The sequence below is a fragment of the Leopardus geoffroyi genome, chromosome A3 (assembly GCF_018350155.1).
Source record: "Leopardus geoffroyi isolate Oge1 chromosome A3, O.geoffroyi_Oge1_pat1.0, whole genome shotgun sequence".
Classification (NCBI taxonomy): Eukaryota; Metazoa; Chordata; class Mammalia; order Carnivora; family Felidae; genus Leopardus; species Leopardus geoffroyi.
The window spans coordinates 64769648-64792005 of record NC_059336.1 but is presented as its reverse complement, the minus strand read 5'-3'; the positions used below and the strand labels follow the sequence as shown (position 1 = coordinate 64792005).

Here is a 22358-nt window from a genome sequence, read left to right as displayed (position 1 = left end):
GAACAAATATTGTTAAAATGTCGATACCACCCAAAGTAATCTACAGATTCAGTGCAATCCCTACCAAAATAGCAGCAGCATTCTTCACAGAACTAGAACAAACAATTCTAAAATTTGTACGGAACCAGAAAAGACTCCAACTAGCCAGGGTAATACTGAAAAAGAAAACCAAAGCTCGAGGTTTCACAATTCTGGACTTCAAGCTGTATTAGAAAGCTGTAATCATCAGGCAGCATGGTACTGGCACAAAAACAGACACACAGATCAATGCAACAGAAGAGAGAACCCACAAACGGACCCACAAATGTATGGCCAACAAATCTTTGACAAAGCTGGAAAAAACATCCAACAGGAAAAAAGACAGCCTCTTCAGCAAATGGTATTGAGAAAACTGGACAGAGACATGCAGAAGAATGAATCTGGACTACTTTCTTACACCATACACACACACACACACACACACACACACACAATCAAAATGGATGAAAGACCTAAATGTGAGACAGGAAACCATCAAAATCCTAGAGGAAAACACAGGCAGCAACCTCTTTGACCTCGGCCACAGCAACTTCTTACTAGACATGTCTCCAGAGGCAAGGGACACAAAAGCAAAAATGAACTATTGGAACCTCATCAAGACAAAAAGCTTCTGTACAGTGAAGGAAACAATCAGCAAAACTAAAAGGCAACTAATGGGATGGGAGAAGATATTTGCAAACGACATATCTTTTACATGGCTAGTATCCAAAATCTATAAAGAACTTCTCAGACTCAACACCTCAAAAACAAATAATCCAGTGAAGAAATGGGCAAAAGACATGAATAGCCACTTTTCCGAAGAAGACATCCAGATGGCCAACCGACACATGAAAAAATGCTCAACATCCCTCATCATCAGGGAGATAAAAATCAAAACCACAATGAGATACCACCTCACACCTGCCAGAATGGCTGACATTAACAACTCAGGCAACAACAGGTGTTGGCGAGGATGCAGAGAGAGAGGATCTCTTTTGCAATGCTGGTGGGAATGCAACCTGGTGAGCCACTCTGGAAAAGAGTATGGAGGTTCCTCAAAAAATTAAAAATAGAACTACCCTACGACCCACAATTGCACTACTAGGTATTTATCCAAGGGATACAGGTATGCTGTTTCGAAGGGACGTAGACACCCCAATGTTTATAGCAACACTATCAACAATAGCCAAAGTATGAAAAGATCCCAAATATCCATTGACTGATGAACGGATTAAGAAGATGCGTTATGTATATACAATGGAATACCACCCGGTGACGAAAAAGAATAAAATCTTGCCATTTGCGACCACATGGATGAAACTAGAGTGTATTAGGCTAAGTGAAATAAGTCAGTCAGAGAAAGACAAATACCATATAATTTCTCTCATGTGGAATTTAAGAAACAAAACAGATGAACATAGGGGAAGGGAAGGAAAAATAAAATAAGATAAAAACAGAGAGGGAGGCAAACCATAAGACACTCTTCAATATAGGGGACAAACTGAGGGTTGCTGGAGGGGTGGTGGGTGGGTGGGGACATGAGCTAAACGGGGGATGGGCATTAAGGAGGGCACTTGTTGGGATGAGCACTGGGTGTTATATGTAAGTGAGGAATCACTGGATTCTACTCCTAAAGCCAATACTACACCGTATGTTAACTAACTTGAATCCAAATAAAAATTAAAAAAAAAAAAAAGAAATCAAGCGGTTATGGTACCATGAGATGGCGTAATGGTGGGAATGAGTATAGGAAGGTGACGTGGGGACTGGAACAGGGCCGCAGCCCCAACCTGGGGGAGGAAGAGTGTCAGGAAAGTTTTCCAGAGAAAGTAACATCTCATCTGAGTCCTGAAAAATAAGGGGTTTGGGAATGAGGGAGAGGTTTCCAGGGAGAGGCAACAGCACATACAAAGATCCGCAGGAGGGAAAGATACCCCTCAGCTTTGCTGCAGTGACAAACAACCCCCAAATCTCAGAGGTTTACAGCCACGCACATTATTTCTCGCTCATATTAAATGCAGGCTGCAGGCCAGCTGTGACTGTGCTTTGAGCTGGGGCTCCGCTCCATCTTCTCTTTCATCCTGTAACACAAGCTGGAGTAACACCTGTCTGGGGGTATGAGAGCAAAAGAAGAAAGAGTCCTGGTGGCAACGTACAATGTCTCTAAAAGCTTCTGTTCATCCACTCGCACTTATTAGTCGACCCTGTCATGTGGCCAAGTCCAGGGCCAATGAGGCAGGGACGTAGGCTTCTCCCATAAAGGAATAAGTAGGTGGTGATAGATATGTATGACCGGAGTGGAAGAGCCCATGGAGATCACTCAGGATGGCTGAAGCCTTGAGGAAGCGATGGGCAGCTGGATATATGCGCAAAGTCCGATGACAAAGGACCTCAGAAACCATGCTAAAGCGTCTAAATTTCATCCTGAGGTTAACAGGTGCCATTAGAGGAATGTAAACACGGAGTGGCACAATCCTATCTGCGCTCTAAATTGGTGGCTCTGGCTGATTCTTGATAGAAGGGTTAGAAAAGGCATCACACTGGGGAGTGGGGAGAAAGGAAACAATATTTGTTTAGTGCCTTTTATGTGCCAGGCACCAAACCTCCACATTCCATAGAAGACTAGACTAGTAGCCCACCCATCACCTCATTCTTCCATGTCTGGACTCACAGTCTCTGCAGATCAGGCACTGGGCCATACAGTCCCTCCCTGCCCTCCCCCACGCAACATCACCGACTGGAGTGGGAATCACCTGACCAAAGATGAGCCTAAGATTCTCCACCCCCCCTCCAACCCTCTGTCTTCCTCTTCCTCTCCCCCTGTCCTTTCCCTCTCCCTCCCTCTATCCCCTGAATTCTGAACGGGTGGGGGGGGGCAGAGATTTCAGAGTGCCTCCCGAGTGGCTGAACGAGGGACTCAATGAAAAACGAGGGAAGTATTAAAAGGAGTAGCAACAGGGAAAGCTTCTCTTCAGAGAGAAAACAAGCATGCTCAGATGGGAGTGGAGGAGAGATGACTCTGCCATCGGGAGGGAGGAAAAGCCTTGATTTCTAACTACTGTCCAGTTTCTGGTTCCATCCCTGTTAAGGACAATGGGGTTCCCTGCCCTTGAATCCATGTGCTACCCCTGAATCCTTACAATAAATTTATTCTTTTGTTTATTCTATTAGTCCGAGTGGATTTCTGTGATTTGCACCTCAAAGTACCTTGACTAAGATATTTTAATTCTCTGAGTCCCCCTAAGTTCACCCCAGGCATAATGGGGCCATGAATCCATCCAGACTTTACCAGCTTGGGACCACGGCTGCTGTACGGCCTGCCCTGGTCGCAGTGGGCTCCTGCCCAGCAGGGGCTCACATAGACCGAAGGTCACGAGCCCCAGGGCCCGGTGGTTGAAACCTCAGGAGGGCAGAGATGGCTTTTCCTAGAACCTAGAGCCGTCTTGCTGACACCTGCAATGAACTCTCAACCACTGGGAGCTGGAAGTGCCCAGGGAGCAGAACTTGGAGTGGAAAGAACTGGGGGTAGGCGGGGAGAGCTTACTGGTAAAGCTGCCCCAGTGAAGTGGGTCAAAGCCAAATGGCGGGAGGAAAGAACTCAGGTTTTCCATAGCTGCTGGACTTGTACTTAACCTCTCAGAGCCTCAGGGTCACCACCTGTAAAATGGAGCTGTAGGTGGGCCTCGTGCATGGAAGAATCATGACATTACGTGAGATATCACGGTGCCCGGCATATAATAGCCATTCAGCAAATTATTCCTATTATTATTATCCTATTATCTTGCTATTATAGAGGAACTAAGGGCAGTAAGGCTTATGGTTTATAGTATGGGTTTTGGCATCAAGGACTGAAACTTCAGAGGCTTTTTTTTACCAGCTGCATGGCTGCATTGGTCGAGTTGCTTTAACCTCTGAGCCTGTCTCCTCCTCTGTAAATGCTGATAATACCCATTTTATAGGGTTATTGGGAATCAGAGGTTGCATTACCTTTATCCCTAATCCCAATTGCAACTGTATTCAATTCAACAAGAATTTGTTGAATGCTTATTGTGTGCCAAGCACCGGGTCATTATTCTCATTTTACAAATGAGCAAAATAGGCTCCAAGATTGAGTAATTTACTGAGGTGGTGGGTCTGGATCAAGGGCTCAGGCCTGTCTGATGACAAAGCCCATGCCCACTGCCCTACTCACCCTACTTTCCCCAAATGTGAGCATTTACTAACAGCGCAACTATACTAGAACGATTGGAACAGAGACGGCAACTGCCAAAGGGCCCACCACACCTGTCATCACAAACCCAAATGCCACAGTGCTACCAGAGGACATCTATTTGAGGCTGACATTGACCTGGTCCCTCTGCAGCAGCCTCGCGCACAGGTTGTCCTAAGCTATGTGCCCTCCCCAGCAGGGCTGTATCTTGTTTCTACCTACTTTAGTAGAGCATTTGCACAGCACTGTGCATAAATTAATTAGCACACATGCTTCTATAAGAAACAGCCCCTGGATTTTAGCCTTAATTCACAGAGACAACAAAATAAAGTATTGGATTTCCAAGTTAAGAACAATCTGACTTTTTTCAGGTTCCCTTTCAAGAAATGCAGAACTTGATGGAAAACCCTGTGTGACTGCTTTCAACGGCTGGGTGAGAGTGCCCTCTTGCTCAGGTGCTACCCAAATCAGGAGAGCCAAGAGCAGGCACCAGCCAGGGGGAGGGACTATCACTGATGAGCGGGACTGATGCATTGTAATTAATGCTAATAAAAATAGATACTGCAGGAGAGAGTAGTGCCAAGCCAGGAATCCCTACTCCCGGATAGAATTTCTCACAGGTAATGGAAAGAAGAAGAAGGGAAAAAAAAAAAAAAGTCACTTCTTATAGGAAACCTGATCTACACGTTGCCTACAGAGGATTTTTGTAAAGTAAGGAAATGCAACTAAAGACAGCAGCCCCAGAAAAATTAGACTAACTCTGCGTTGAAAACTTTCTTTCCTGCAACCCAAGGGAACCTGGTAACGCCATAGGCAGTCAGATAACACTCAGAATTTCTAAGAGCAGCGCGTTCAGTCTGCAGCTTCTATGCAGCCCTAAGGGGACTCCAACACCCAGTGCTTCTGGTTGGAGGAAGCCGACACAACGCTGAGACTTCCCCTAAGAAGAAGAGGAGAGCTAGGAGGGAAGAACGGGAGAGAGGGGGAGGAAAGGGGCCATTTTCCTATTGGCCTGGTACTTCGCAGTTGCTGCTGTCAGTCAAATCCCACTGGTCATTCTGCCGTCCATTCAAACATTCCCCGGGCGCCCACGGTGTGCAAGGCAGATCCAGATTCTCCGGGAGGGGGCGATGGGATAAGAGGGTGAAACGCTGGTGTCTGTGCCCCAAGGATGGTGTGATCAGACCATGGCAACCTAGTGCGCCTCCGAGGGAGCGCGCCCCACTTCTAGTGGCCTCTCTGGCAGCGCAAACGTCCGGTTAGTGCTGGGGGAAGTGGGTAGGGAGGAACCAGCGGGCCTTCCCGGCGCCCTCTGGCTGGTCCACCAGAGGCCTGGGGGGAACTGCGACTCACCCAACGACCTGGACTCTGAGACCTGCCGCTTGGGGGCGCTCGCGGGCAGACCCTGCCGAAGGCACATTTAGGGACGAAAAGGACCTCTGAGGCTCCTACGAAAAGAAAAATACCAAAAAGAAAAACCGGGCGGCGGATTCAGGCGGCTTCCTGAACCCAAAGCCGAGAGTCTGGCCGCCTCCCCCGGATGCCCGGCCCGCCGTGCCCGCGCCCCAACCTCTCCTCAGGCAATGGGGCCCGGCGTCCCCTGCCAGCCCGGGAGGGAGCGTGGCGCGGGCAGGAAGGGACCCCAGCACTGAGCCGTGACCGCGGGCGGGGACAGAAGGCCGCGAGCCAGGCCGGGCGTCGTCGGACCGCGGGCAGCGCCCCTGGCGTGGGTACCCGCCTCGGGTCCCGCTTGGTCCCCGCTCGGTCCCGGCGCCTCCTCGGGCCGAGTCACCGGTTTACCGACCTCCAAACCGGCCCCGAGCCCTAGTTCTCGCTCTTTTCGTTTGAACAAGAGCCCCTGTGAGCCCGTGCGGCCTCCAACCCGTTGTCTCCGGAGGGCACTCTAGACTGCCCCGTGGGTCCTGAGCAAAAGCCCCAGAGAAGGACGGTGCTACTCCAGCCTTTGGGGGCCTGTGACCGTGCAGGCATGTGCGGCGCCGGCGACGCCCGGAGTCGCGTCGTTACGGGAGGGCTGCGGCCGGGAGCCCAGTGCCCGAAACCTTACCTAGGGCTGGGGGTGCCGTGGGGGCCACTTTCTGAAATGGAGATTCACGTGAGCGGAATGCCTGCGCCTTGACTGCCCCCAAACGCTGGGCAACACAGACCGCCATGGGGTGCTGGGTTTTGCCAATACCCCCTCGGGTCCGCGAGGCAGCCACGCAGCCTGAGGGGGCGAAGGGCCCGGCGGCTGCGGCGGCGGGGAGGCGCCCGGAGTCTCAGCGCACACCTGCCCTGCTCCGCTAGCCCGCTTTCAACGAAACTGGCCTCCGAGGCCCGAGCCGGAGGCCGGGTCTCTCAGCGAGTTTGCTGCGGGAACAGCGGGCTCTGGGATTGCGGACGCCCGCTACAGTCCCCCAGCCACCCCGGGGCGGCGACGCCCCAGAACCCAACCCGGTGCGAGCTGCGGGGAGGGCCTGAGGCGGCAGGGCCAGGGCCAAACTCTGCCCAGGGGATTCCTGCAGGCTTTAAAGCCTGGGAAAAAAATAAATAAATAAAGATTAAAAAAAAAAAAAAAAGCTTCTGGTCTTCTGGTTTGGCATAGAGCCCCCCCCCCCCACCACCACCATCCCCTCCTCTGCTGGTGGAAATAGCCTACAAGCAGCTGCTCCTCAGATCACCCTCTTCTTTCCAAACTGGCCTCAACCCAAAGTCAGAGAAGCCCTTTGGGGGCTGGTGCGGCTGCTTTCTCCCTTTCCCAAAAGTTCTGCTAGTGGGTAATGTACTGGCCCTGGGCTGGGTCATCTGTGGGGGCCCAAGGGCTTTGTGCTGGGGAGCTTCCAGCCCAACTCCAGACATAAAGGCCCCAGACTGTCCCTGACCAAGAGTCAGGGGCAAAGGCATTCTGTCAGAGTGAGCTCATTGGAGCACACCCATCCACCTGTGCTGCTGCCTTCCAGAAAGTCCCATCCCAGGGGACTGCCAGCACACTTTGGAGGTCAAAGGAGACATTTCAGTGAGTCCCAAATTTCCACGTGTCTGCTAAAGTTTTCTCCTTCCCAGCCATGGAGCTTCTCCTATTTGTGCTTGAAGAGATGGCAAATGCAGGCCTCCCCAGCATGTCTCAGGGAAAGAAAGAATATGGGATTGGGTAGATTGGAATAGGTTAGACCCAAGGCTTCTCCAGCAGCTGCTTTGAGCACTGGCACCAAGGGCTAGGATTGCCTTAAGGTCAGGCTGGCAAATCCTCCCCCAGTCAGCTCCCCGGTGCTCTGTCCTGTGGCAAACCCTTCCAGGGAGGGGGCTAGACAAGAAGGGGCTTCAGATTGTGAAGAGAGCCCAGCTAAGCTTGGAACCCTTTTAGGGCAGGCCCTCAGCTGTCCCTGCCGGCAAGAGGTTCTAGACCAGACCTGTGAGAACTGGGTTTCTACAAACATGGGAGGAAGGGGAGAGTTGGTGGCATGGACACACACCCATACATTGGGTGATGGTGTTCCAGGTTTTCTGTGCTTGCTCTGTGATGGCTTTTCACATGGCACGCATGATATTATCCAGGTTGGCATCTGTTCTCTTGGCAGGGGTGACTCTTGGGTTTGGCAGCCAGGGGCCCCAAAGAGGGCAAAGCTGGAAAGAACAGTGAGTCTGAAGTTCCAGAAAATCTGCCTTAGCTGAACACGGCAGGACCCAGTCCTGGAGAAAGTTCAGTCTTGAAACTCCAAGAGTCCAGGGAGGGGGACATTCATAGTGGAAGCTGCAGCTGAGGATGCTAAGGTTACCCGCTTTTTCAAAGTTAGGATTCTCAGACCCGCCCCCAGCTCAGAATCAGCGGGGATGTGAAAGATCACGCAAGCCCCGTCTAAGAGTGGGAGAAGGTGAGGTAGAGCAGACCATAAACTGGTCCAAAGTCTTACACCAGGAACTTACTGTCCAGTCCCACTCACTGGCCCCAGACCATGGTGCTCCCCCACAGCCCCAGCCTGTCCTTGCCAAGAGGTAGGATGGCCATGGTGAGAGCTGGGACCAGCCTGCTGTCATTAACCTTGTGGCTGAAGATGAGGTCTTAGAAAGAGTAGGTTGCCCATTCTTGGGGGTCAGCAAGGTAGACTCTGAACGTTAGTGAGGCCAGGGGTAAATATTTCCCCCATGTCTCCCAGAGTCCTCTAAGACCGACTCTTGCATGAACCTTGTGTGGCAGCACGCAGGAGTCCGCATAGGGTGGCCTGGATGCAGCAGGCCCCCTCCCAGACAACAGACACAGCCTCTGAAGATGCCACCTGGATTTCTGCAGGGAACTGTCCCTGGCGCTGGCTTGGAACCTACTTTGACAGCCCTGGTCTCAACACACACAGGAGGAGGCGGGAGAGGCCTCCAAAAACAGGCCTTAGGGCGAGTCCCAGGGTGCCACTTTTTCATGTCTGCAACTCCCCCAGAAGACTTCTAGAATACTAGAGCAGGAGGAAACTTTTGGAAATCTTGCTAAGGAAATGAACACTTACAGAAATAAACACAAGCTTTTCTCACAGACACCAAGCAAAGCAAAAACTTGAACCCAGGGTTCTACCGTCTCCCATCCGGTGCTCCTAACACAAACTGCAGAGAAAATGTAAAAGGGTGGGAAGGAAAAGAGATGTGGCCTAGACACCAGTTTCACAGTTCCAAGCTGAGGGCAGAGCCCAGGCTCGGTACTGGCTTGGGTCCTGGAACTGGGAGCAGGGTTGACTCCAGCCTCCAACAGCTCGGAGCAAAGAAGGGAAACGGAAGTGGAAAGGACCAGTCCGGGAAGAAGCTAAGCCCCGGGCTTTTTCAAAACCGTAGGAACAGCAGCAACACCGCCCCCCTTCTACCCCCCAGATCCTCCACCTACTCCCCCTGCCCTCCTCCCCGAGAACCAGCACCACGTGTTCTCACCACGCGCCCTTGCAAAGACGCACACACACAAAAAAACAGGATCCCCCTTTTATCACCCTTATTCCGGAGCTCAGTGATCTGGTTCCCAGGCTGGAAGTGCCCGGAGCCGAGTCTGAGCTCAGAGGCCGGAGAAGGGGTGGGTCTTACTCCCACTCCGTCTTCCCCGACCACCCATGGGGTTAGCGCCACGATCGGCCTAGACTCCTTGCCCTTGCCTCCCCGTGGGCCGACTGCCCGAGCTGCAGATAGGAGTCAATTTCCGTAGAGGCCCCATGTTAGTGCCTGGCGCTTCCCGTGGGGCCGTGGGACCCGTGGGGTTAAGTGTGAGTCCCCGCCCGGCGAAGAGCAGAGAGCGCCGAGCTGGGGCGGTACCGACCTCGGGGCAGCCGGCCGGGTTAGGAGAGAGAGAGGGAAGGCGGGATCCTCCAAGAAGTTGATTCTCAGGCGTCCGCCTGCGGCCACTGCCAAATCTTCTCCACTTCTGTCTCCTACTCCCTCCCCCTTTCCCTCGAAGACCGCCCAGGTCCGGAGTTCCTAGGATGGGGGCGGGGCGCTGTCCGCAGGAAAAGCCAAATCTTTGAGAGGCGCCCAAGCACGTCCAAACTCTCCCATCCTACTGGCCGGATCCTGGGCAGAATCTATCCCCAACACTGCGGCCCCGGGAGGACGCTGAAGACCCGGAGTGGGGGTAGGGTAGCCGGTAGGGCCTCGTGAAAGCTGCTCAAAATTTCTTCCCCCTCGAGGTACCCTCCACCCCCTTCCTCCCCTTCCTCCCGGCACCCTCTTAAACAGTCCCCCGCCTTCTCCTCTCCCTTCTTCCCTCCCCACCCGGTTCCTCCCCTTTTCTTCTCAGCGCGTCTCCACTCCGCCCCCCCCCCCCGCGTCGGTCCCCTCCCTAGCTCTTTGGGCGTCCGTCCCGTCAATCACCACCGCCGCCGGCCTCTGCCCGGTCCTCTCCGCCTCCCAGGTTCTTGGAGCGCCTCCCGATCCCGTCTCGGGCCGCCCTCCGCTTTGCGCGGAGCCGGGCGATCTGTCAGCGGAGCCGGTCGGGGGGAGCCGCCCGACCCGCCGGGGCTCGGGTTACCAGTGACTGACAGCGTCTCCATGGCGAATAATTTGACTCCGACTATTGTCTGGCGCGGGCAGGCCCCGGGTCAGATAACCAGACCAATCAGGGCGCGGGCCGCCGCGCCTCATGCCCGCTTAGAATAATATTATTAAAAAAGCAGCGAGCGAGCTAGACGGGAGGGAGAGCGAGCGAGAAACGAGCGAGGGAGCGGCGGGCGGGCGCGGAGCATGCGGAGCGGCGCCCCGGGCGGCCCCCGGGCTTGGACGAGGGCGCGGGCGAGGCGCGCAGGCGGCCGGGGCTCAGAGGAGCGCGGGAGCCGCGGCGGGCGCGAGGACGTACTGCAGTGACTCGGAGTTCGCCGGGAGCCAGCGCGGGGCCAGGGGGCCCGCCCCGCCCGCCTCTCGGCCCCGGACGGCCCGGCGGGGAGGCGCCCATGCGGGACGGCGCAGCGCGGTGAGGGCGCGCGCGGGCGGGCGGGGGCACAGCCGGCACCATGTCCATGCTGCCCACCTTCGGCTTCACGCAGGAGCAAGTGGCGTGCGTGTGCGAGGTGCTGCAGCAGGGCGGCAACATCGAGCGGCTGGGCCGCTTCCTGTGGTCGCTGCCCGCCTGCGAGCACCTCCACAAGAATGAAAGCGTGCTCAAAGCCAAGGCGGTGGTGGCCTTCCACCGCGGCAACTTCCGGGAGCTCTACAAGATCCTGGAGAGCCACCAGTTCTCGCCGCACAACCACGCCAAGCTGCAGCAGCTGTGGCTCAAAGCGCACTACATCGAGGCGGAGAAGCTGCGCGGCCGGCCCCTGGGCGCTGTGGGCAAATACCGCGTGCGCCGCAAGTTTCCGCTGCCGCGCTCCATCTGGGACGGCGAGGAGACCAGCTACTGCTTCAAGGAAAAGAGTCGCAGCGTGCTGCGCGAGTGGTACGCGCATAACCCCTACCCCTCACCGCGCGAGAAGCGCGAGCTGGCGGAGGCCACGGGCCTCACCACCACGCAGGTCAGCAACTGGTTTAAGAACCGGCGGCAGCGCGACCGGGCAGCCGAGGCCAAAGAAAGGTACGAGTAAGTAGAACTTCGGCGCCGGCTCCCCGGGGCTCGAGGGAGGGGGTCGCAGGGCGTGTGCTCGCCCCCAGGAGAGGCCTAAACCGGGTGCCCGGTCCCTGCCACGGCCCAGCCGCAGCCTTGTCTGACCCTGCCAGCGCTCAGGTCTTCCGGGAGACCAGGAGGTCAGAACTTTGTCCAAAGCGGGCAAAGCGATCGGGAAAGTTGTCAACTAACTCCCTGGTCGCTTGTGAACAGAGTGGAGAAGCAGCGAACTTGGGGGGCAAGGCAAGACGGTGGACCTGGACCCCGTGAAAGGGGGAGCACAGCAGGCAGGGCCTGGTGGTCTTCGGAAGGACAGAGGGGTCTAGACGCGGGACTTTCAGAGTTGCGGATTTCGGGCTGCCTGTGCGAATTTACCAGCACTTCCCCGAACTTCCTGTTGGTCTTACTCAGCTCTAGGCCAAAGTGTGATTAGGGGTCAGGACTGGGAGTGATACTTTCCTGGTGTGACCTGGATGTGCAGGGGCCTGGGCAAGAATATTACTTGTCTGGATATGGAAGTTGATAGGGAGACTGTTTTATGCCGCGTATAAAGAAGCAAGAGGAGAAGGACGGAAGTGTCCGCTGTAGGAGAGCAGAAGAGAAACGCGTGCCCCTTTTCCTGCCTTGTTGGACCCAGCAGCCCTTCGCTGGCCTGCCAGCCTCTTCGCTCCTCTCCCCACAGGCCCTACCGTCTTTGCGTGGTAGGTCGGTAGGTCTGGGGTGAACTGAGAGCAACAGAAGGGCTGAGAGTTGCTTGTCCTCAAGGAAACCAGGACTTCCTGAACTAGCCTAACAGTTGACCATTAGGCCCTTGTGGCCGCCAGTCCGTGGCTCCTCTGAACCCCAAATATGGTGAGGGAAACGGGAGAGAAACCGATGGTGGGCACAAAAATCCAGCCTGCGTGTAGCCGCCTAAGACACCTGGGGTCGGTGGTGCGGGGTGTGCGTAGCTCAGAATAAGTGACTGGGTGTGGTGGGGGGGGGGCAGGGATGCTAAACAGTGGAACCAAATATCTGGAAGTGGATAGGGGGGCTTCAGGCTGACCGTGGCCTCCCAGACAATGAGGTTGGCGTATCCACAGTTGCAAGTTCTCAGCTGCCAGCCCTGTGGGAAGTTCCTTTCCAGGAAAACAGAAAGAAAAGGTCTTGGGAAGCCAGTGAAGAGAGAATCTACCCAAGATTTCAAGTCTCCAAATCTGGTTGGGGCTGTCAGTCAAAGGCAGAGCAGAAGGTGGGTTCTCCCTGCTGGGGTCCCCCTCTATCCAGCCTGGCATGCATCCAGACTTCTGAAGAGCTGGGTTCTGAGGCCAGGCCCCAGGTAAGGGTTGCAGAATCCTTCCGTTTCTGTATGGTGGACAAGTCTAGGCCAGGATTAGCAATTCCCTCCATTCTTTTCCCAAGGGCTGCGCCCCAGGCCCCAAGCTTCCAGTCTCCCAGCTGAAGTTTGCACTGTGCCACCAGGGAAAGGGAGTCCTACATCCTTAGGGCCTTGTCCTTAGGTCCAGCAAGGACAGCCCTCACAAGACCTCCCAGTGTGGAGCTAGAAAGAAAGGACCCTTAGCTCCAGGAACCTGACCTTCAGCCAGATTTCCCTCAAGCAGAGAAAAGCAATGGGAGGTGAAGGCCTGTGAGATTCCTAACTTCAAATGGGGGCCCTCAGCCTAGGATCTCGGGTCCCTCGTTCTCCTGGCCCCCCTTCTACCCAGCAAACCTTGGCTCCAGGAGCCAAGAGTCTGAAAATCCGGGCATCTCCTTGTTCCCCTCTCCCCCAACCCCCCTGAGCTCTGCTCCCGGGACCCCTCTCCTCTGGGGGAAAAAAATTGTTAGCAACTCAGTGATGGGGGGTGGTGGGCAGAACCTACAGAGAACAGAGAAGATATTCAAGAGGTTAAGAACAGGAGAGGTGGGGAGATAGAGACGATAGAGGAAAGGACTAGAGAGAAATCGGGTTTCGAGAGATTAAGAGAACTGGCCGAAAGAACGAAAGCCCCAGGCCAGGCGGGGAAAATGATAGAAACCGAAAACACCCGCGGGCAGCGCCTGGCGGCTCTGGCTCCCGGTGACACGGCGCAGAGCGGCCTCGGTTTCCCCCCTGACCCGGCTGCTTTGCTCCTGCACTTGCAGGGAGAACAGCGAGAACGCCAACTCCAACAGCCACAACCCGCTGGCTGCGACGCTGAACGGCAGCGGCAAGTCGGTGCTAGGCAGCTCGGAGGACGAGAAAACGCCGTCGGGGACGCCAGACCACTCGTCGTCCAGCCCCGCGCTGCTGCTCAGCCCGCCGCCGCCCCCCGGGCTGCCGTCCCTGCACAGCCTGGGCCACCCTCCGGGCCCCAGCGCGGTGCCGGTGCCCGTGCCGGGTGGAGGCGGCGCGGACCCGCTGCAGCACCACCATGGCCTGCAGGACTCCATCCTCAACCCCATGTCGGCCAACCTCGTGGACCTGGGGTCCTAGAGCCCCGCCTGCCTCGACGTGCTCGCCTCGCCGGCTTGGCGCCGGGGACCTGAGAGACGGTGTCAGAGGGCGCCCTGCGGCCGGCGGGCCCCACCGGGTACTGAAAGACCCGCGCGCTGAGCGGGCAGAACCGCCGGCCCAGGCAGGGTGGATGGCTCTTTGGTTTGGCCTTTGTCCGGGATTTATTTTCAACAAGTTGCTTCGGAGGTCGTTTGGAGGCCTGGGACCCGGCCTTGAACCAGGGAAGGGAATAAATTATACACCATGCTCACACTCTCTCCCTACCTTCTCACCGCTTCCTTGCTCTTCCCTTCCCTTCCCTTCCTTGCTCTTATTTCCAGGTCCTTTTCCTTCCCTCTCTCTGGTCCTTTCCCCCTTTCCCTGCCCCTCTCTCTATATTTCTGGCTTGTCAGTTCTCGCTAAGTTTCCGTTTCTCTTTTTCTCCGGTTTTCCGGTTCTCCTCTCGCCAGCCTCTCGCACTCCTGGCCCCTGGGTCCGTATCCCTCAGCCTCTCTCCTCCTGCCTGGACGTCTGTTTGCGCCCTCCTCCCCCACTGCCCTGGCCTGGAAGTAGGAGGGGGAAGAGCAGAGGAACCCGGCCTTCTCCGGAGGCCCTCCGCGGGTTCGGCGTGTCGCAGGTGTCCGCTGTGCATAACTTAAGTGAAAGAGAAAGGACCACGGCGCGGAGGCCTCTGCACGCGCCCTTGCCGCTTGCCTCTTGCCTCTCTCTCTCTCTCTCTCTCTCTCCCCTCCTCCTCCTCCCCATGAGGCCCGCCACCCTCTCCCCTCTTCCTCCCGGACTGTGGCCACAGTGCCCCCGGCAGAGTGCGCCTCCCGAGCCTCGGACTTGCCGTCTCCCTGTTACGCCCTCATGTGAATGTTCTTCGGGAAATATTTCTGCTTTTATTTTATAATAAAATTAGAAATCATAAATATATATATGGATCTATACCATGAGGCCCACGAGCCAGGAGTGCAGCAGTGTCTGATTTCCCTACAGGGACTCGACACCCTGGGGGGACCACTCTGGGCAGCGGTGTCCCATGAGCCCCAGGAACCGGGAGCCGCCTTCCCACATACACGATGTGTATCAGCCCTCAGGTGAAGGGACTGAAAACTCCAAACCCGCGTCCCCCGCCCCCAAAGCTCACTGTCCCTCCTCTGGTCCGGAAGGCTCCCTGTAAAAGCGGGGAGGGGGTGGCCTGCTCCTCTTGGGGTCTCTTCTCCTTCCGCCAGCGGAGCAGGGCCCTCACCCTCCTTTTTCTTCATTTTGGGGATGGGAGTAAGAAAAGAGAAGCTGTTTGCCGAACAGCGCGTTGTTGGTGTGTTTGGAGACGCCAACGCTGGGGAACAAATCAGGCCACGGAGGTTTCCTTCCTTAGTGGTAGTCACAGTCCCCAGAACCTGGTGGGACGGCCTGGGCAGATTCCCTGGCCCCAAGGGCAGCCGCTGAGCCAGCCGCAAAGCCCACGTCGTGCGTGTGGACGTGGAGCAAAGGTCTCCACGCTTAGAAATCTGTCGTTTGGAAAAGGCGATGAAAGGATAGGGGAGAAGGGAGGCCCGAGGAGACTCGGGGAGGCCGGCCCGCGGGCGCATGTTCTACATCGGAGCAAGGGGGCGCCAGGGCTTGGCCGGTGAGACCGAGGGGGCGCCTCTGCGCCGTGCACAGTTAGTACGTGCCTCGGTAGCGGTAAATTAACCTGCAGCACCCTCTCCCTTCTTGGGGATCCAGTCCCACCTCTCCCCCCCAAATTAAGCGACCCGTCTAAGCCTATCCAGGCAGATCCGAAGCGTGCGGGACTCCTCCAGGAGGCAGTTGTGGCTTTTCCGTCTCAAGTCGGGGCGGCTGTGATTACCGAACACGTTCCTTCTCCGCTACCAGACCCCGCCACCCGGACCCCAAGGGAAACAGGGAATAAGGCGCTCTTCCGACGATGAGATCTTAGAGTGTGGCGACCTCTCTGGGGACTTTCCTTTCTGATGAAATGAGCGCTCAAGGACCCTTTCTCGCGGATTTTCTAAGTACGGAGGATTCCTTCCCAGCCGAGACTCGCGCAGACGCGGACATCTGGGCAGGCTCACTGGGTGCGTGCGGAGGCTACACCTTGGCCTTTGCCCTGTGCGGGCCTGGAGGTCAAAGGAATCGCCAGCAGGCTAAGACTGCTTTTCAGGGCCCAGCCCCGAACCCCAAGAGGAACTCCAGCCCTGGCAGATCCTTCAGCCTCTCCTGGAGGCTCTGCTCTAGGGGACAACTCAGGTCCCCTCTGGCCCTGATCTGTGCCTATAAGGGCCCCAGCGGCCTGACCTTCGCTGACTGGTGGAGTGTAGAGGCAGCTATGGCCTTGGGGACCAGAGCCGTTCAAGCGACCTGAGAAGCCACCTTGAGCCAGCAGAGCTGACCCACCAGCCACCCACCCCCCTCTTACTTCTGGGAAGGGAGAAAACACCGTAGCCCCTGGAGGCCACATCACCCCTACCTGCCTCCTATTTTCCAGATTTACACTCCCAGGAAAACAGGCTTTATACAAACTTTCACAAGGACACCAACATACACACTCATTGTTCGAGTCACTCGGATTGAAAGCCTGTTATGTGCCAGGCGCCGTGGATGGCACCAGAAACACACACCCTTTCAAACAGTTGCCACACTGGGAAACACACTGACCCTGTCATACATATGTTCACACACACAGAGAAGCAAACACACACACTCTCCATCCACACAAACACGTGTGCTTGGGCAAAACCAGAACACTCTCCTGCCCCGGGCATGTGAGACACATACACAAAAGAGTCTCTCCCGCTTACATGAACTCACACACATAAATGCAAATATACACGGTGTTTCTCCCCAGTAGCACGCAAACCCACACTCACAACTGGTGCCCCTGCCAGCAGCCAGTCCTCGTCCACTGGGCCTGGGGAACCGCCTTGCAGCACAGCTTGCTTTGAAGGTCTCAGTGGCTGTCTCCCAGCGAAAGCGATGATCTTGGCCAGAGGGGGCAGAGGGTCAGGGATCCCACCTGCCGCACCTTCTCTCCAGCCCCAAGTGGGATCCCTGGGGTTTGCTGGGAGCTCTCCCTGGCCGGTAGGAGGCAGCGTGCCTGTCCTGGAGCTTTATTCCAGCATAGCCCCGTTATAACTTCCCTCTTTCCCTCCCCCTTGGAAAGCTAACCCCGAAAATATTTACTTAAACGGGAAACTATGCAGAAGTTCTGAAAATAAACCGGAGCAGCTACTCACCACTGCATAAAACCTCTAACAAGCCAGTTGTCCATTCCACACTCCACTAGACCCAGTGAGAGGCTGCGGCCCCCACCAGAGTGCACACTGGACATATAACTTTTGCGCAGATAATGCCAGATGAATATAACCGCTTCTCTGTTAGGCGTCCACCAAACACGGTTCCTAATGGCTTGTCGCCCCTTCCCCCGAGGCAGCCGGAAGCCAAGAGTTTTGCTCAAGCGACCCTAAAGGACACAGCGCACTGGGAGGGGGAATCTCCCTCCCTTTCTGTTCCCCTGACCGTGTTTGCCTTGTCTTTGTTCCCAGTGAGTTTCCATACCCATTCAAGCCTCAAAGGTGAAAACGAATGAAGGTAGAATCCAGCCCTTGTGGGCCCCTGGCGGACTCACCAGCTTGGGGACACAAAGGTCGAGCGCAGAGGGGAGGGGGGAGGAGCAGGGGGCTTGCTATGCCTCCAGGGTAGTCTCCTCCTCTCGCCCGGAGCTCAGCAGCCCACACCCTGACTTGGACTCGGGCCTTGCCCCCACCCCGTTGTTCCCACCCCCAAAGCATGTCTTGATGGTGTGCGACACAAGAAAACGTTAAACAGAGCCAGGGAGATCTGAGGAGGGAACACGGGGCTCTCTAGTCCTGGGTTTTCCATAGTCCTCTAGTTTTCGTAGGAAACACCATTTTGGCGCCTGAGAAAGCAGGGACCAGCCAAGTGGGGCCACGGGAGTCAGGACGCAAGGAGTTTGGCCTCCACCACTCCACAGGTCCCCACCTCTGGCCGGGGTACCATTGGGGTTCCAGGAGATGTGTGGATGTTTTTGTGTTGAGGGGCAAGTGGAGAAGGATGGAGGAGGGCCTGGGCTCTTGACGGAGTCCCCTCTTTTTTTCGTGTTGCCCATCCCAACGTTCCAGCTTGGGTACCCTCTGCACTCAAAGCTGCCTAGGGCATCTGGAAAGGGTGTGAGGATGTAAGGGGGAAATGTGAGAAGTTCCGAGAGAGTGTGTAGGCGCGATAGGGTGAAAAAAAACTCATAGATGGGGTGCAGACTGTGTGTCCTGGGAGAGTGGCTGTTGTCATGTACATAGGTGGGCGGGTGAACCAGTGCGTGCCCAGAGCTCTCCTGGGAGCCAGCAAATTCAGGCTATGCCTTGGCGTTCCCCGCTTGCAAGAGAAAGTGCCCGGGGCTGGAGAAGGACCAGCCTCTCCTCTCGCGATGCCAGAACCCAACAGGGCGGGCACAGGTTAGTCCTGATTCCTGAAGCCAATGCTGACCGTGGCGGGGTGGGCCGGGAAGGAAGGAGGATCTCAGTGTCGCTGCTGCCAGGGGCAGGGCAGTGGAGCCTAGGCCCAAGAAAGATCTCCAATCCTGGTGTCAGGGTCAAGGTCTTGAGCTCCGCCTGGCAGGAGTCTCTTTTCGAAACTCCGTGAGCCCGTGTGACTGGAACTCAGGAATGGTTTCTTCCGGGTTGCGGGGTAGAATCGGAGGGCAGAGGGTCAGATTGTCCTACAATGGGGTGGGTTTTGCAGTTTCCCCACAATCTCAGCCTCAGGGCTGCTCCCCCACCCAGCAGATGCCTGCACCTGGCCGCTCAGCTGTGGAGAGAGTCTAAGAAACATGCTGTGGATGTGCCTGAAGAAAGCCACCCTCGCCAGGCTCGACAGGCATCCCTAACTGCCCCAAAGTCTCCCTTTCTTGGAGGACCAACAAACCCAACAGGCTGGCACAAGGGCGGACACGGAGCGGAGCCCTTCTTTAGGGTGCTAGTAGCCCTGGTTCTTGCCAAGGATGAGTGCACAACTACCAGCAGCCCAGCCCACCCGGAGAGCCTACAGCCTCCGCACTAGCTGAGCAGTGTGCACCCGAGGGGCTCTGGCGGCCTGCAGGGAGGAATCCCGCCGCTCCTTCTGCCCCCAGGCTTCCTCAGTCCCACCAGCGCGCTGGGTGCCAGGCCCTGCGGGGCCGGCTTTCGGGGCAAGTAGCCTTCGCTCTGCTCAGGGGCCTGAGGGCAGGGCAGCCGCGGACTGCGAGGCTGGACAGCCCTGTTCCTCCGGCCCTTTCAGCCGCCGGTCAGGCATAAGGCAGAGGCCTGGGAGCCTGGACCTTTGGGACACGCCGCGGGCGACAAAACCATCCGCAACTGTGCCTTCCTCAGTAGCCATCCTGGTGCAGGGGCTCCACCTCTGCCCGTCCAGGGCACCCAGGCTCGACCGGCTCACATCCGGGCTTCTATGGCCTGGGAGTCAGACCAGAGCCGCCTGAGGTCCTATAGAGAGAGTGACAGATCAGACAGGAAGGCAAGAGCAGCAGCGGGGCGATCCTTGCAGATCTGCCGGCCCTCCATCCCTTCCTTCGGGGCTTTCCCAAGGGCCTGTGTCGCTCTCCGGCCAGGCGCTCTCCCTAGCTCAAAAGATCATCGCCGGCAGAACTACCTAGGTAACTTGCCCTGGGCCGTGGAGACGCAGGTCTACGGTGACTCGGTGGTCTCCAGAGTCGCAGGTCATTATTGCCGTCTCTTGAACGCTTACTACGCGTCAGGCACTTTACACACCAGGTATCTGTTTAATTCTCACAACGGCCACACAAAGAAGCTATTATGACTGGTGGATGAAACTGAGACGGCCGTGTTCGGGAACTTGCCCAGAGTCGCGCACGTTACAGCGGCGGGGCTGGGCATCTGAGCCTGCTCTCCGCGAGTCTGCAGCGCACGGTCTTCCCAGGGCAGAGGCTGCAGGCGAGCGCGGGGCCGGGGCGGCCGAGGCGGGCTCAAACGACTCCCGCGGGGATCCGGGCAGTGCCAGGGCGCGGCGAAAATCTCCGACAAGGACCGGTTCCGGACCCCGCCGCGGAGCGTGCCGCTTCACTCGGGTGACAGAGTTCATCTCCGCAAAAATTCGCGTGTACTCAGTTTCCTCGCTTGCCCTCTACTACGTAGGCAGGGCGCACTGCATACCACGGAGGGAGTGGTGCTGGTTACTCCAGAGTAAAAATGGAACCTTGGACGCTAGAATCAGCCTGCTGCTACTTCCCTCTTCGTCCTCCCGAGACTTTGGCCTCGTCTCTGCCATTCCGCTTGGGAAGATGAAGCCCTCTGGGGGACCCTGAGGGCTGAGACAGGGGTCTTGGGTGGGACGCCCTCCTCTTTCCCTATCCCCCACTGGTTCCGCGCGGCGGACAGAGCTCTCCCTGGAGGGGGGCCGGGATGCGTATTAAGGCGTCATTTCATTAACATGGATTTACCGCAGGGATGGGAAGCGGTCGGAAGGGACGGAGAACCCAGACCCTGCTTTGGGATGGAGAAGCCAAAGAGCGGAACTTACCACGCCCATCCCGCCCTGCCCCCAAATTAGGCCCACGGAAGCCCCCATCCCCTTCTGCGTCCGCAGAGATGTTGATTCCACCTGAGCTAGGTGATTCTGTCAGTTTCAAGATAGGGCATATGAAATACCCTATTGTTGTGAGGCCCTGGAAAGCCACCCAGAGACACCTGAAGAGGGGAGTTCACCGGTCCAAGCCCAGGGAAGTGAGCCAGCGCGGGGAGCCTGGGGCGTAGCCTAACAAAGGAGGCCAACCCGGAAGTGGGAGTCACTTCTCCCTTTTCCTCCAGACCGAAGAACGCAGTAGGGTGGGGTAGGGGGCTGAGGGGATTAGAAAAGGTGACCCTGAGTGGTTTCTAAAAGGGAAATAGTCTAGGATTCCTAGCATGTATGCGGTACTCTGCAGGGCGTTAGTGGTTTCACCAACTGCCTACCGTTTAATATGCACAATTACACAGGGTAGGCGGAAAAGTAATTCTTATTCCCATTAGACAGATGGGGACGCAAAACTAAGGAAGGTGTTCTGTGTGGCTTTCCTGGCGCCCCAGGGTTGGTAGAGGCTCTTTCCTCTACACTCCATTGTTGAGGTGACTGTCTAGTTTGGGGAAAATGGCAGGTGCCCAACCAGCCCAAAGAGTAAAGATTATTCCCCGGGGGTTGGGGGAAGGATGCAGAGAGATATCAGCCATCCTGGATCATGGAGATCTATATGCTGCTACAGACTTCAAGCAAGAGTTCTTCAAAATCAGAACAACCTAGGGGCGCCTGGGTGGCGCAGTCGGTTAAGCGTCCGACTTCAGCCAGGTCACGATCTCGCGGTCCGTGAGTTCGAGCCCCGCGTGGGGCTCTGGGCTGATGGCTGAGAGCCTGGAGCCTGCTTCCAATTCTGTGTCTCCCTCTCTCTCTGCCCCTCCCCCATTCATGCTCTGTCTCTCTCTGTCCCAAAAATAAAATAAAAAACGTTGAAAAAAAAAATCAGAACAACCTATCTCTGCAATCACTAAAAGGAATACCTGAAACAGGCCTCTGCGGAAAAGACGCTTACATACATGAGGAGACTGAGAAAGTGGGCAGCTCTGAGAACTAGAGCTTTGCTTTCTCATTGGGCTCAGGACCTTTCAGTTAAGGCTCCCAGCAAATGAGTTGGCAGATAATGTTACATAGGAAGAAATGAGGAGGGGGGTTAGAGACAAAACATACGTAAAGACAAGACGTACAGACACAAGACTGTGGCTCAGTCGGATAAGCGTGGGACTCTTGCTTTCAAGTCAGATCATGATTTCACGGTTTGTGGGCTCCAGCCTGGGGTTGGGCTCTGTGGTGACAGCAAGGAGCCTGCTTGTGAATCTGTCTCTTCCTCTCTCTCTGTTCCTCCCCCACTCACGTGCTCTCGCTCTTTCTCTCAAAATAAATAAATAAACTAAAAACAAAAAACAAAAAAGGACAAGACTTCAGGGAAAGGACGAAAGTCCAGAATGGCTGGAGCCAGAGCACAGTCTCAGGGGTTACGCAGGGCAGCCGGCAGTGCCTCTGTCCCTAATGAGCAGGAACCAGGAGGGCACAAGGAGGCACACACAGGTAGTGCCACATCACCCGGAAGCAGCTGGGATGTGTTGGGCACCAGACTTGAGACCAGAAAAGACCGAAAATCCCACCATACCTGATAGCTGTGTCAACAAAAGTCTGCTTGATGCCCAAAATCTACTGAACACGGGTAGCTGTGCCCCCAGATAGATCTGAGACAAACAGCAGGACAAGAGACTGTATTATGTGTGTGTATAACTAATACATTTCAAAACATGAACTTGTTTCTCACCCACATAACAGTCCGATGGGGTGTTTCTGGACAGCAGGTGGCTTCCCGTGAGGTGATTCACAGACCCGAGCTTCCTCATCAGCTGGCTCCACCCTCACCTAGAACCTCACAGTCCTTTGCATTCTGTTGCTGGAGGGGTTAGGAGCACGGAGGAGAGGCACGGGAGGTGAGGGCTGGGGTCAGGTTCGGAGTGCGAGCATCACTTCCACTCATATTGCATTGGCTGGAACAACACGACCAACCCAACTGC

General features: G+C 56.1%; 2 protein-coding genes and 1 long non-coding RNA gene across 6 annotated transcripts in view; 1 reads left to right on the top strand and 2 right to left on the bottom strand.

Moving 5' to 3' along the window:
- SIX3 (SIX homeobox 3) overlaps window positions 1-22358 on the bottom strand; it is a 101628-nt gene that overhangs the window by 18839 nt on the left and 60431 nt on the right. The window lies entirely within an intron of this gene.
- Window positions 1628-9947, bottom strand: LOC123580727. Its single transcript, XR_006703430.1, has 3 exons — window positions 9510-9947; window positions 5582-5676; window positions 1628-2558 (listed from the first exon to the last, which is right to left on the bottom strand). It is a non-coding gene; the product is annotated as an uncharacterized LOC123580727 (long non-coding RNA).
- SIX2 (SIX homeobox 2) lies at window positions 10599-14672 on the top strand. Of its 2 annotated transcripts, none has more exons than XM_045445917.1 (2): window positions 10599-11261; window positions 13410-14672. In XM_045445917.1, exons 1-2 carry the CDS (start codon window positions 10696-10698, stop codon window positions 13738-13740), a joined length of 897 nt encoding a protein of 298 aa, XP_045301873.1. In that variant the 5' UTR covers window positions 10599-10695; the 3' UTR covers window positions 13741-14672. The 2 variants fall into 2 exon arrangements, with proteins under 2 accessions (XP_045301873.1, XP_045301874.1); XM_045445918.1 differs by having other exon boundaries at window positions 10601-11255.

What these genes read in the sequence shown, in the direction of transcription:
- SIX2 (XM_045445917.1), top strand. Translation starts at nt 10,696, where the DNA reads ATGTCCATGCTGCCCACCTTCGGCTTCACGCAGGAGCAAGTGGCGTGC. An exon ending in GAGGCCAAAGAAAGGTACGA is followed by an intron (nt 11,262 to 13,409) that starts GTAAGTAGAACT and finishes CTGCACTTGCAG; the next exon opens with GGAGAACAGCGAGAACGCCA.